Source organism: Theropithecus gelada, chromosome 6 (assembly GCF_003255815.1).
Source record: "Theropithecus gelada isolate Dixy chromosome 6, Tgel_1.0, whole genome shotgun sequence".
NCBI classification, from domain to species: Eukaryota; Metazoa; Chordata; class Mammalia; order Primates; family Cercopithecidae; genus Theropithecus; species Theropithecus gelada.
In genome coordinates this window covers 8968860-8982297 of record NC_037673.1, presented here as the reverse complement: position 1 = coordinate 8982297, position 13438 = coordinate 8968860, and the positions used below count along the sequence as shown (strand labels likewise).

Here is a 13438-nt window from a genome sequence, read left to right as displayed (position 1 = left end):
CTGAGGCAGGAGAATGGCGTGAACCCAGGAGGCGGAGCTGGCAGTGTGCTGAGATCCGACCACTGCACTCCAGCCTGGGCGACAGAGCGAGACTCCATCTCAAAACAAACAAACAAAAAACCAAACACTTATACCAATGTATACCACGTACAGAATTTTAAGACTTTAGAATCCTTCACTCAGTAAATGAACTTTTACTGTGACATTACTTGGCTTACCTGGTTTATTATAGAGTATGGAATAAGATGTCCACTGTCATTTCAACTTATACTCCAAATTTACTGAGATTCAAAGTGGTCTTGTTTATAACTATTCATTTTTATAAATTTGTGGTTTTTTCAAAAGTAGGCAACCAAAGCAAAATACAGAAATGCTTGGATACCGAGGGTGTTATGACTCAGCAGTCACTTAGCCTCACATTTTTCTAATGACTTAGTATTATAATTTTGCACTTAAAACATGACTTTGACATAATATAGTAGTCCCTCTCTTATCTACGGGGGTTATGTTCCAAGATCCCCAGGGAATGCCTGAACCCTCTGATAGTGCTGAACACTGTGTGTGCTATGCTTTTTTAATCTGATAACTGAGAGGGCTCCTAAGTGACTAATAGGGAACATAGAGGTGTGAATACTCTAGAAAAAGGAATCCTTCATTTCCCCAGGCGGGATGGAGTGGGGCGGCTTGAGATTTCACCATGCTACTCAGAATGGTCCACAATTTAAAACTTAGGAATTGTTTGCTTCTGGAATGTTCCATTTCATATTTTTGAACTTCAGTTGACCGTGGTATCAAGAAGTAAAACTGCAAACAAGGGGAATACTGTACCACTTTTATCTCCTTTTGTTTGAGATTAGGCTTAAGACGTTACTTAAAAAAAATGTCTACTGCTGAAAAAGTAGTAAAATCTTTGCTCTGATCCTTCCCTTTCTGTCTTCCCAGAGCGGATACATTCATATTCTTCTTCCCAGTGTCAGGGCAAATTGAAGTGCAGAAGAGAAATTCTTGTGGTATGTTTTTGCCACAGAGGTGCAACACGCGGTAGGCTCACCCAACCAGCTCAAGGGCTGACAAGCCTCATGTGCCCATTCTACAAGGGGCCTCTAGAAGGACACCTGAGCTACTTCCAAGGGCATGGGTGTAGGGCATTCTATTAATACATCCATTCATTTGTTTAACAACTAGGTATTGAGTACTTGTATGTGAGGCACTGTCCTAGGTGCTGCAGACACAGAAGTGTACCAAGCAACCAAGCTGCCTGCCCAAGTGCAGTTTGCTTTCTAGTGAGAAAGGGGGAGGCAAATGGCAGTTTCACATATACATATATGGCTACAGAGGGTCCGGTGAGGAGCTCACCCTTGAACAAAGGTACATAGGAGGCACAGACATTAGCTAGGTAGGCATCTGGAGGAAGGTATTCCTCCAGGTAATGGGGCCAGTAGGTCCACAGGCCATAGGGAATGTGTCTGCTTTGTTCAGAGACCACGCTGAGAAGCCCATGCCACCCATAAAAGAATGGGGTGGGGGCACTAGGAAATAAGTACCTGGACATGGCAGAATTTTCTAGATGACTTTGGCTCTTAATCCAGGAGGAGTGGGAAGCCCCGGGAGGGCTTAATAGAAGAGTGATGGATCTTCAGACAGAATTTTGAAATCTGGACATTGCTGCTGTGTCAGGAACCAACTGTTCTTATACATAAGATGTTTAATTTCACAAAACGAACCCAAGATTCTTATATCATACCCTGGCTGTACCTTTCTTGACTTTAGAGTTTCATTAGACAAATCATGGTCCTTTTAAAATCGATACTAGGGCTGTGAATGGTCCCAGAGGCTTTAAACATGATTACATTCTCTGACAAGGGAATTGATGGCTTTTTTGATTAATATTTACTGAATGCCAACAGCTCTGAACTTAGACATGCACAAATTTCTGTGCTTCAGATATATATTTTTCTAAATTATGGGGTGGAAAACAAAGACACTGTAAAAATCAGGTAACAAGGGGTACTTAATTCGGTAATTTAAATAGCAGAAAAGTAGTTCAGATAACAGGCTCCAGATCAAGTTATAAAGTGCCAGTCCTGGGGCTGCCACTTAATACTTTGGGGCCTTTGGCAAGTTATTTACCCAAAGTCCTCATCCAAAATCTGATTATAATAGTACCTCTCACATTCAACGAGGTAAGTGTATAGAAAGCATTTAGCACTGTAGCTAGCACATCACAAGTTTAATAAATTGTTACCATTATTTTGCTTAAGAATTGGCAACTAATTTGTGGCAGAGCAATGACCCTAATTTGTGACTATGAATTGGTTCTCCAAATCTCTTATGCCACACTGTTTGTACTGGGTTATAGCATATCCACCCAAAACTCATGTCCACACAGATTCTCAGAATATGATCTTATTTGAAAAACGTATTTCTAGATGTCATTAGTTAAGATGAGGTCATTGCTGGACTACAATGGGCCTTAATCCAGTGGCCAGTGTCCTTATAAGAAGAAGAACATTTGGACAAAGAAAGACACAAGGAGAACACTATGCGATGAGTGAGGCAGAGATTGCAGTGATGCCCTGTAAGCCCAGGTTGTACCACAGATCAGCGGCAGACCCCAGGGGCTGGGAGGGAGGCCCAGACAGATTCTCCCTCAGAGTTTTCAGTCAGAGTCAACCCTGACAATGAGCCTCCAGAACTGTAAGAATAAATTTCTGTCCTTAAAGCCACCCAGTTTGTGGTAGTTTCTCACAACAGCTCTAGGGAATGAATACATTGTCAACTCCCAATTAGAAAACCGAACATTCAACGGGCTGGGAGCATTCAACGGGCTAGGAGCACCACTCTGCAGTTCCTTATCAATGCAAGTTTAATGTGATGTTATTATGTGTAAGAAAATCTCGGACATTAGCATAAGGGCTTTAAAGATTATTAGAACACATTTCATAGGTATCTCTAAGGTTAAGATATTTCTTCTAATTTTAGATGATGGCAGTGTATGAGAATCAAGAAATAGTGGGATGATATGACTCTAGTGCTCTTCCAGTCTTTTTAAATTTCTAAATGTTGACATTGATCATTTTTTTCAAAAATTTATTTTCCCATATGTTAGTGGGGTAGAGGAAGTATTTGGTTACATAAGTAAGTTGTTTAGTGGAGATTTGTGAGATCCTGGTGCACCCATTGCCCGAACAGTATATGCTGCACACGTTTGTTGTCTTTTATCCGTCACCCCCCTCCCATTCTTCCCGTAGGTCCTCAAAAAGTCTAGTGTATCATTCTTTTGCCTTTGCATTACTAATAGCTTAGCTTCCACATATCAGTGAGAACATAAGATGTTTGGCTAGTCTTTTGATTTTGAGGTTATAATTGTACTTGCTTGTATTTGACATGGATGGAAATGCAAGTATACTGAAAATTAATATGAAAAAATAATAAACACATTGAATATCCACTAGGAAGTAAAGGCAGAGGAACATCGAACAAATCCTTCCAAATTGACTAAAATATTTACTGCCTTTTTTTGTTCAATGCACACCATTCTAGGACCCTGACAGGTGTGACCTTGATGGTATTATAATTAGCAAAGATGTCCTCTCTCAAAGTTACTGTTATAGATTAACATTTCATTCAAGTCCAATCACAGTTGTTTCTAGTTCCAACTCACTTGGATTTTGTTACATTTTTGAACAAAGATAGAGTCTTGCATACCCTGACGATTTGTTTATAATTGCCATGGCAATGTAACATTTCCCAGCACATCGCAGAATACATGACATAAGAATATGAATGTAAACATATGAAAAAAGAAAGCCCTCAGGTGATTGTTAATTTTTGGCGTTGTGTAATTAAACTAGTTTTGTTTAATGTTATCTTTTGCCAGTATCTAATTAGCAAAGCCATCTGCTGAAAGAGTAGTAGCCCATTTGCCTAGAATGTTGTTCTCTTCATTTTTATGAAGTGTCTGCCTTTGCTGGTCCCTATCTAATTAGCTTATCTGGCGGTGGAGTGTGATAATACACAGCTTTGTTTATATACTTCTGAGAACTGTGGATTTGTATGTGTGTAACACATATATAAAAAGAGCCAATCTCTTTTTCTTTTCTGCATCTGATTTACTCTTGAGATCACAGTTCCCTTTATTCTAACCATAGTGTGTCTGTGTGCAACACGGCCCAATGGGTGCTGTATCTTGAAACAGTAGGGGCTTCATTGCATCCCCAGGATTTATGCAGATATAAAATGGGTTTTCCATAAGCCTCTTCTGTTTTTTTTTTTTTTTTGTAGCTCTCTTTGTATGTTTGTCCCATCCTGAAATCTAATATTATAAGTCAGAGTGTGTCACTGGACCTGAGATTAACTTGCATATGGCTACTAGAGCAATGAAGATGAACACTGTTGACTTTTCAGATTTAATATAATTCTGTCTAGGCTGATGGAATATACTTATGCTGTATTGTAAATTAATATCTCATGTGTATCTCTATGTCTGTTTTTCCTTCTGTCAATCACATAGAAGAGTGTCTTCCATTTGGTAGATGCTTAATGAATATTTGTTAAATGAAGGAGATAATGCATTTGCATAAAGCAAAACTTCTGTGAGTTGCTGAGTAGTACAGGTTTTATTTGTATGTATTTACAGAAAAAAATTTACTACAAACAGGAATCATTGTGTCTTTTAAAATGTAGATGTTTCAGACTCACTGCCTACTATGACTAATCTTTGAATATTCAAGTAACCACAATATTTCTGCTGTATGTCTGCTGCAGAAATGTATAATGCAGACAAAGTATTGAATAGCATACAGTAGAAATACTTCTTTTCTCTACTGGGCTATCCTGAAATAGAAAAAGACAAAAGATGACAAAAATTAAATATTTTTAAAAGGGAGACTCAAGAAATGAGACTATGAACGTTGGGTTGAGATCTGAAGTGTAAAATGCTTTAGCACTTGTTTTGACTATTGTAAACATAGGTTTGGGTTGGTGGAAAAACATCTTTAAATAAATTTGAATACAAGTGGAAAGGTGGCTTCTCAAATCAGTAGTGAGATTTGTTCTATAATCACGATACATGAAAGAATAAAAATCTTCACTGATAAATGAAAGAGAAAGCTTGATTAAAATGTATTTAGTTCATTAGAATGGATCTAGAAGAACAAGGAAGTTGTGACCAGGTTAAAACACAGCCTAATTTCAAACAGAAAAATGGGTCACTGTGAGAAATAAGATCCCATAGAGGAGAGGTTCACTGATACTCTTATTTGTCTCTGATGGAATTTTTTTTTTTTTTAAGTTTCAAGTCTGTCCACTAATGAAATGGGCAAAGTCTAACTGACCTAGTGAATAGGAGGACACTATGGGATGAATCTGGAACATCCTATTCGAGTATAATCTGGAAAAGGCACTTTTCTCCATTCTATTCCTTTTCAAATTCTGTGCTATCCAATAATATGTATATATTCCTGCTGTCTTCTGGAATAAGTAAAGTTCCATTCTTAATATAAAATTTCCCTTTATCCTGTTCTCTATTCAGGTAGAAAGTGAACAGAAAAGCTGTACAATCATGGTCTTTAATTAATTCTGGATTTGAATATTATAGGCAAGCTAGTGAGACTGTAATAAAATGCCTTAGGAAATAAATTTTTTTTCTTTCTAATCACTATCTTCAGAAAATCTGTAAGATTTGTCCTATTTATTATGGGTCTAATAAACTTGTAAGAGCAGTTGTTGTTTTTTGGTATGCTGGATAAAGTAATGAAATATTTTTTAAAACTCTCACATTCTTTCTTCTCCTATTTTCCCTTTCAATCTTTGGCCAATATTTATCTTGAAAATATAAAGTTTGGGCATTAGGTAGACTTGTGAAGCTGTTTGTTTGCCATTTTAGCGCCAGGATCTGAATAATTTTTATGGCATTTGGTAAATATTCTTTTCCGTTAGCCCTGGGACTAATCCTTCTCTTCATAGCTTTCATGTTTATGGAAGAGAACATTATTATTTAACTTTTAACAAAATCACTAGACCAATGAAAGCCACGTGAATGACTCTTTATCTAAAGTATTTCACTGTGTAGTTTTCCTAGTAATTGTCTAACAGCAGTTCCTCTTGGTGATATGTAATACTAAATGCTCTGGCCATATACAATCAAAGTTATAATGAGGTTTACTCTGCTGAAAGAATATATCATATTCTTTCAATCCTCAATACTGTTTTAATCAGTCCTCAATACTGTTTTAAGTAAAGGCCAAGAGGTGGATATCTACTTAAATACAAACAACAGAGTGATATTTTGTAAAGAGATCTAAGAAAGGAATATACTGAAGGTCAAATCAGATGAACAACAGTGCATTTATTTTCATTTATTTTATCTGCACTTCATGGGGATATAGTTATGCAACTGTATGGGAGGCTGTTTTCTCTGGAGGTGTCATTGCTTTTCATGAAAATATTTGTCATCCTGGTATGGAATTCAAGTCATGTGTTTGCATCAGATGCTGATTAGCTGTGACTTTATTGTTGCCATCAAACATTATGAACAGGGAAGCAATACAGGAGGAATTAACAAATTCCCTTATCAGATGTTGACATTGACAAAAATCTTCAAGTCTGCACAAGGGAAAACAGTTATATCATTGTTTTGGTTTCAAAGACACTGAAGTGATTCTCTCTAGAATACTTTTCTTATGGACTCCCATTTGCCAAGTAACATAAATTATGCAAGATGCAGTGTTTTATGATTTAATTCTGTTATGTAACATTCTTTGGAAGGCAGAAGATATTAGAGAATGGTGTTAGCCTGACTTTATTATTCTCCCAAGTTTGGATAATTAGGAAAAAAAATTCTTACTAGAAATAAGGGTGAAGCCATTATTTTCCTTCATATGATTTGACACTAGGTAACTTTTGGTTTAGTTTATTATTTGACATTAGTTCAAATTAACAGAAAAAAGTCTCTATCTCAAAATGTCTTTCTGTTAATGATTGAATTACTGCACATTCCTGATCCTTCAGAAATCCAATTAATAGTAAAATAGAAAATAATTGTAATAACAGGTGTGGAGTATGGAGAAAATATTTTTTACCCTATAAAAGTTTACACTCTATACAGTGATAGAAAAGAAAAAAAGAAGCCCAGATGCTTCAATTTGCGCAAAAACTATTCACGAGAGCCAGGCCATGGATGTTTGCAGGCATCCTTTCTGTAAAGCAAGCCCTGTCTGTGTTCTTCACTAATCACATATTTCATTTGCGAGTTAGCATCAGACGTGAAAGCACACATAGCAAATTAATCAGCATAAGTGAGATTTGGAAATTCTGAGAAAAAATAGTTTAAAGCTGTGGCTCTAAATATTTAGCCAGAGTTAATAACAGTATGAAAATAACTGCTGTTGGGGAAAAATCCTAGCTATGTTCTTTGCCTGAGCTATCTATTGATTGATTATCATTTACAGGTGTATCTTGGTAGTAAGGATATGCAAAATCATTCTTCGTTATCTATGAATATTTATAAACAACATATTATTTGAATAAAATATAAATGTTAAAATGAATATTTAAATTATCTTGTCTCAAGGCCTCTCCTTTAAGCCTCGTCTGGGTCTATTCTATGGTTTCTCCAAAGCAATCATTTCTACCATCAGTGCCATAGTCACCAACTCGTAGTTCTTTTCTAACAGTGACTAGACCTAAGCATCACATCATTACTACATAAAAGCAAATAGTAAGGGGGAAGTTTCTTGTTCCTCAATTTCAGAGCTAAATCTAAGCCCATGGATAAATTTCATGTATTTGGTGTAAATTCTCTGAGTGTGAAAATGTTGCTGCTAGGGTGCAGCCATATTTCCTAATCTGGTTACCAGTGCCTTATTTATATTTTCCCTTTTATTCAGTCAAAACCATGATAGCTGCTATTGTCTTGGTATTTTCTACAGGCTGTGGAATGGGAGTGTGACGAAGCTACCAAGAAGGCCTGTTACAGCAAAGGCAAATCAAAGGTAAGAAGGATGCAATTATGAGCAGCCATCACCCTGTTTTGAAGGAGTCTGCACTATATAAAGCACGTTGATAAGAAGAGTATTCTTGATTATGATGCCATGAAAAGTGAAAAAAGCAAGATTCAAAATATATATATATGGTATATCCTCAAGTTTTCAATATAAATTAAAATTAACCACAATAATCAATCACTTCCAAAAAGGATTCAGAACACAAGAAGATCAGAGCTAATTTGTCCTTTATGTCATTAGACTAAGATAAGAAATTAATTGATTGATAGCACTGGAAAAAATTTGGGCCTGAATTTTTAAAATGTTTTAAATTCCTTCTTTCATACTTTACAACTAAATTTAGAAAGTAATGATATGATAAATGAAATTATTATGTAAAATATTATTTGTGATTGATTCTTTATAATTTATCTTAACATATTCTTTATAATAAATTCTCTTTTCATACTAAAATCTACATCCCATGTTCCTATAGAATGCACAGTTTATAGCTAAGGTTGGAAATGTGTTTCTTAAGCAATTGTACATGTTGCAGGCTTCTTTCAAATGTTTGTCTGGCTCAAAAAGATGCGTAATTCTTTGCCTTTCCAGGAAGACTATGTGTCTTTGAGAAAATTATTCATGATCAACTTGAGGAAATTCTTCTGCAGCTTGTGCACAGGCTCACTGTGTCTTACTCTGTTAGTGATCGTCTTACATTTTACTGGAGCACGGACTTTTCCAGTGGTGAATTATGCTTTGGGTTACAGACGACAGCAGTTATACACAGAGTAGAAAAGAGGGCTTGCCTTGCAAAGTCGGTCCCAGGACCAAGAGCTTGGGGAAAAAACTATAGCAAAAGCAGAGAGCACTGGCAAAAGATCCTCCCCTTTCTGTATTTATAAAAGAGTGTTATGTACCTTGTTTTACCCAATTTCATTGTCTGCTTCCCTGCCTTTTAACTGAATGGCTGTGGGAGTCAGATACTGAGGCAGGTGTCAGCCAGCTTCGTTATGGGGTTTCCCAACCCTGAATAAAGGAGTAGGAAGAAGAGGAGGAGGAAGATGCAGTCTTAGCCAGGGAAACACTTGGAGACAAGGGGGAGATAAAGCAAGAATTGATGAAGGCTATTTTCTGGAAGATATTTAACCTCAGAAAAGGCCTCTGGGATAGATAATCAGAGATATAAGGAGATTTAAAGGTACTCCAATTGTCAAATAATTCGAATCTGGTATCTTCAAATGCTCCCCAAAATAAATAAATAATACAAAACCCGCACATTGGGGACCCCCATAACCTTCTTGGTGAGTTTGTAGAAACGATGTATAGAACTTTTGAAGAAGTGATTTCTAAGTAGTTTCCTTTTTCCTCCCTGTGGTGTTTGAGTCTCAGTGTGGGAGTTGTGTGACTCCACCCTTGGCCCCACTTCACTGGTCAGAGCACAGTCCTTTAAATAAGACCACCTGTGCTAAGGAATGAGATGGGACCTGGAGAGTCAGACATATATGAAGTGAGGGGTGGAAAGATGGATTTCTTTGTTTCGACTAGTAAGATTCACTGATGCAAGCGCCACCCTTCCAGGCTCTCAAGGCCTGCAGTGGGCCTTGCCTGGGGATATCAGTGCCTCCCAGGGGGTGCTCCGTGTGACACCTGATATGGTTTGACTGTGTCCCCCACCCAAACTCCATCTTGAATTGTAGCTCTCATAATTCCCATGTGTCCTAGAAGGGACCTGGTGGATGGTAATTGAATGATGGGGGTGGGGCTTTCCTGTGCTGTTCTCATGATATTGAATGAGTCTCACAACGTCTGATGGTTTTAAAGGGGAGTTCCCCTGCACAAGCTCTCTTGCCAGCTGCCATGTAAGATGTGTCTTGCTTCCCCTTCATTTTCTGCAGTGATTGTGAGGACTCCCCAGTCATGTGGAACTGTGAGTCCATTAAACCTTTTCCTTTAAAATTACCCAGTCTCGGGTATTAGCAGTGTGAGGACACACTAATACAGTGATCTAGCTCTCCCTCTTGCTTTTTCTCACCTCTTTCTTCTTGTCTTTATCTTTTGGTACTTTGCTCTTCCATCTCCTCTTCTTTCTTTCTGGGTCCTATGAGCACACCAATAAGCACTATTCAGGTTTGAGCAACCTAGCAACAGAGATTTTTGATGCTCACTTTTCATCAGTGTCTGTTCTGAAAATGTTTAGCTGATAGCCCAAACCTGATGGTCCCCACCCTCCTTCCCTCTCCCAGGTTTCAGTGCTATTTCCTCATCCAATCTTAACACACCCAGCCCACGGTGAACGTTTAAAGATGTTCCACTGGATGAGTGGATGAACATGAGAAGCCCACACCAGGCAGTGAACTTTAGGGTTTCTCATCCTCGTCATTATTGATATTTGGGGCCAGATTGTTCTTCGACATGGCAGTGATTCTGTACATGGCAGGAAACGCATTGCCAGACATTGACCTGGTTGGGAATCCCTGCTTTGATTTCCAAAATTGTAAATTTATTTGTCACTTTTACATTGTTTGTTTTTATTTTTATGCTTCCTAGAGTGCTCTCATATTTCATCTAGATTACATGTATATATTTGTTACAAAGACGTTTAAAAAATTAACAGTTAACTCCCTTCCCCTCTATGAGCGTCAGTCTCCTTGTACTCCTTGTCCTACTAAAGCAAAGCATCAGATTATGTCATGTAGCCTCATAGTCTGAAAGTTCATAATTTACAAAGAATCTGTGTGGTTGCCTTTTGCTAATTGATTATTTCTACTTGGGGTGAAAATTTGCTTCTGCTGAAGCAGAACTAGCCCACGTTTTGCCTTAAGCCATGATCATTGGTTGTTTGGAGCTTAGAACTTCAGTAAATTGAACCCAGAGAACTATTAGGAAAAGGCCATCTTTTGTGACCAGTAGGTAATATACCCTCGATTCATAGAGGAGACCAATTGTTACTATACTTAATTGAATTTTCTTGATACACAGAAAACAAATGAGGGCAACAAATATTTTCAAATAAAATCAAACCTTTATGTTTCACATGCTTTGGGTTCTAATGGATTAAAAATAATGGGAAATCAGTAATTATTAATTGACTCAAACTGCATCGGTGAATGGATTTTTTAACACTAATATAGTAAGACAGATGAAGATGAGTGTCAAGCACCATGTACTCTGAGAAAGATGAATCACACGTTCTTTTAGGTTACATTAAGTATATTGATAAACTCAGAGTTTAAATAACTTCTGCTGCTTTGAAGTAGAACTCGGTTTATGTAGCAGAGCTGTGTGCATTGGAAGTTCCTGTGTAGAAAAATGATGCAGTAGCTAAACAAACATGTCGGTCTAGACAGCACTGGGCTGGTGCATGGGTGGTGAGAGGAGAGGGATCTTCATCAACCTTTACAAGTTCCTCTTTCTTGTTTGGCATCTCTCTTTCCTTCTTAACATAGTAACTGGGCTGGGCGCGGTGGCTCACGCCTGTAATCCCAGCACTTTGGGAGGCCGAGGCGGGCAGATCACGAGGTCAGGAAATCGAGACCATCCTGGCTAACACGGTGAAACCCCGTCTCTACTAAAAATGCAAAAAATTAGCCGGGCGAGGCGGCGGGCGCCTGTAGTCCCAGCTACTCGGGAGGCTGAGGCAGGAGAATGGCGTGAACCCGGGAGGCGGAGCTTGCAGTGAGCTGCGACCGCGCCACTGCACTCCAGCCTGGGCGACTAAGCGAGACTCTGTCTCAAAAAAAAAAACAAACATAGTAACTGAACAGTGACCATGACGTGACCAACCTGGGTGACCAAGCCCAGCTCCTGGGACAGAGAAGGGAAAGAAACAAGGCAGCCCCTATGAACAGGGGCAACTGGGCCAAATGCCGCCTCCAAAGGACTGCCCCCAAACTCATAATTCAGACAACCCACATTTCCCCATTTTGACAGTTCTAGGAGCCAATTCAGAGAACATTCTCACAGTCAATTTAACTGATAGGTAACGTCTCTTTGGGTGAATGGCATTAAGACTTTTCTTAGTGGTCATGAGCTTAGATGGCGAATTCAGCTGTTTCGTAGTTTTGCTTATGCTGAAGTTCTTACGAGAACAGAATCACAAAGTTTCCCTTCTCCCTGAAATAAAAAGAATAATGCAAAATGTGACATCTCAGAAATGAGAAAAATGCCAGCAATTTAAACTGAAGTTGTTTTATTTCCTACTCTGAGAAAAGTGGTCTGTGCTTCCACACATAATGCGTTTAGCTACAGAGCTGAGCTGGAATGCTTGCCTGGAAGGAGGTGGCTGGGTCTGCAGGGAGGACACTGCCTGTACCCACTTGGTGCTCTGATGGGAGCATTCCTCAGCTTGCTGCAGAGTGGAGGAGAGTAGAGATGACAGATTTCCCGTTTCCCTGGGATGTCTGTGTCCAGACACAGATACGATTTCACACGTAATCCATTAAAAGTATAATTTAGGGAATTAGGGTCAAGAGAAGTTATCCAGATTTTTTATTCGAGTCAGGTTTAAAAAGAAGGTAGGTACTGAAGCTGCCAAGCCCTTGTCAAGTTTGTGTTCTATTTTATTTAGAAAATGCTCAGCTCACTTGGAAAAGAGGGAGTGCCTTTGCCTGCAATGGCTTAAATATTTCATGGAAAAAAAAAAGTGGGGGTGGGGAATCTGTTTTTATGGATTCAAAAACTTATAATAAAACCTGTTGTATTTAGTTCTTCTGGACATAGCATTATAGAAATTGAATTCTATAACTATTTAAGTATCTTTTACACAAATATTATTTTAAACACAAATAGTCAATTCTCTCACGACCTAACAAGAGTTCCTTGTGTGTGTTGGGCTATTATATCTGAACCGATGTTCCTCCCACTCTGACATTTAGGAACCGTACAAAGGAAACACAGCTGATTATTATGGGAATGAAAGAGCCGCTGTATGCTTCTATTACACTTTGTAATTTTCAAAAGTTTTTGTTCATGATCTCATTTCAGGATTTTTGACACCAAGTTCCTAGAATTATTTTGCTAGTTAGTGGGAGAGTTTTGATTAGAATCCAGAGCTACGTATATTGTTCTCCCTGTCATGTCCTGTGTTCCTATTCACCAAGTTGTCAAATTATGCTTTTAAAGAGGTAAACTCCTAGTGAATAGGAGAAGAAACTCATGACACATACTGCCTGAGAACCTGCTGGTGTAGGCCTGGATCTTGACATTTTGTACCTAAGTGCCAATATTTTGAAAGCTGTGAGTTAACCAATACATGGGACACATTGTAGCCCGCTTTTATTTTGTGTAATTGCTTTAAAAATTGAGAATACTTTAGGTTAAATACTAACATTAGGTTAAACTTAGATTATGCACACCTAATTTTATTTTTTTTAATTGAGGTGCCCAAAAAGGTTTCCCATGAAGTCAGCTCAGTTGAAAATAGAGTATGTACATATATACAGTATAGTATA

At 38.2% G+C, this 13438-nt stretch overlaps 1 protein-coding gene across 1 annotated transcript in view; it reads left to right on the top strand.

Annotated features, from left to right (window-relative positions):
- The window catches only part of SEMA5A (semaphorin 5A), a 517335-nt gene that overhangs the window by 290737 nt on the left and 213160 nt on the right, over window positions 1-13438 (top strand). The window contains exon 6 of the mRNA XM_025388084.1: window positions 7932-7994. Within this exon, the coding sequence (XP_025243869.1) occupies window positions 7932-7994 (63 nt within the window). The remainder of the gene's footprint in view (window positions 1-7931; window positions 7995-13438) is intronic.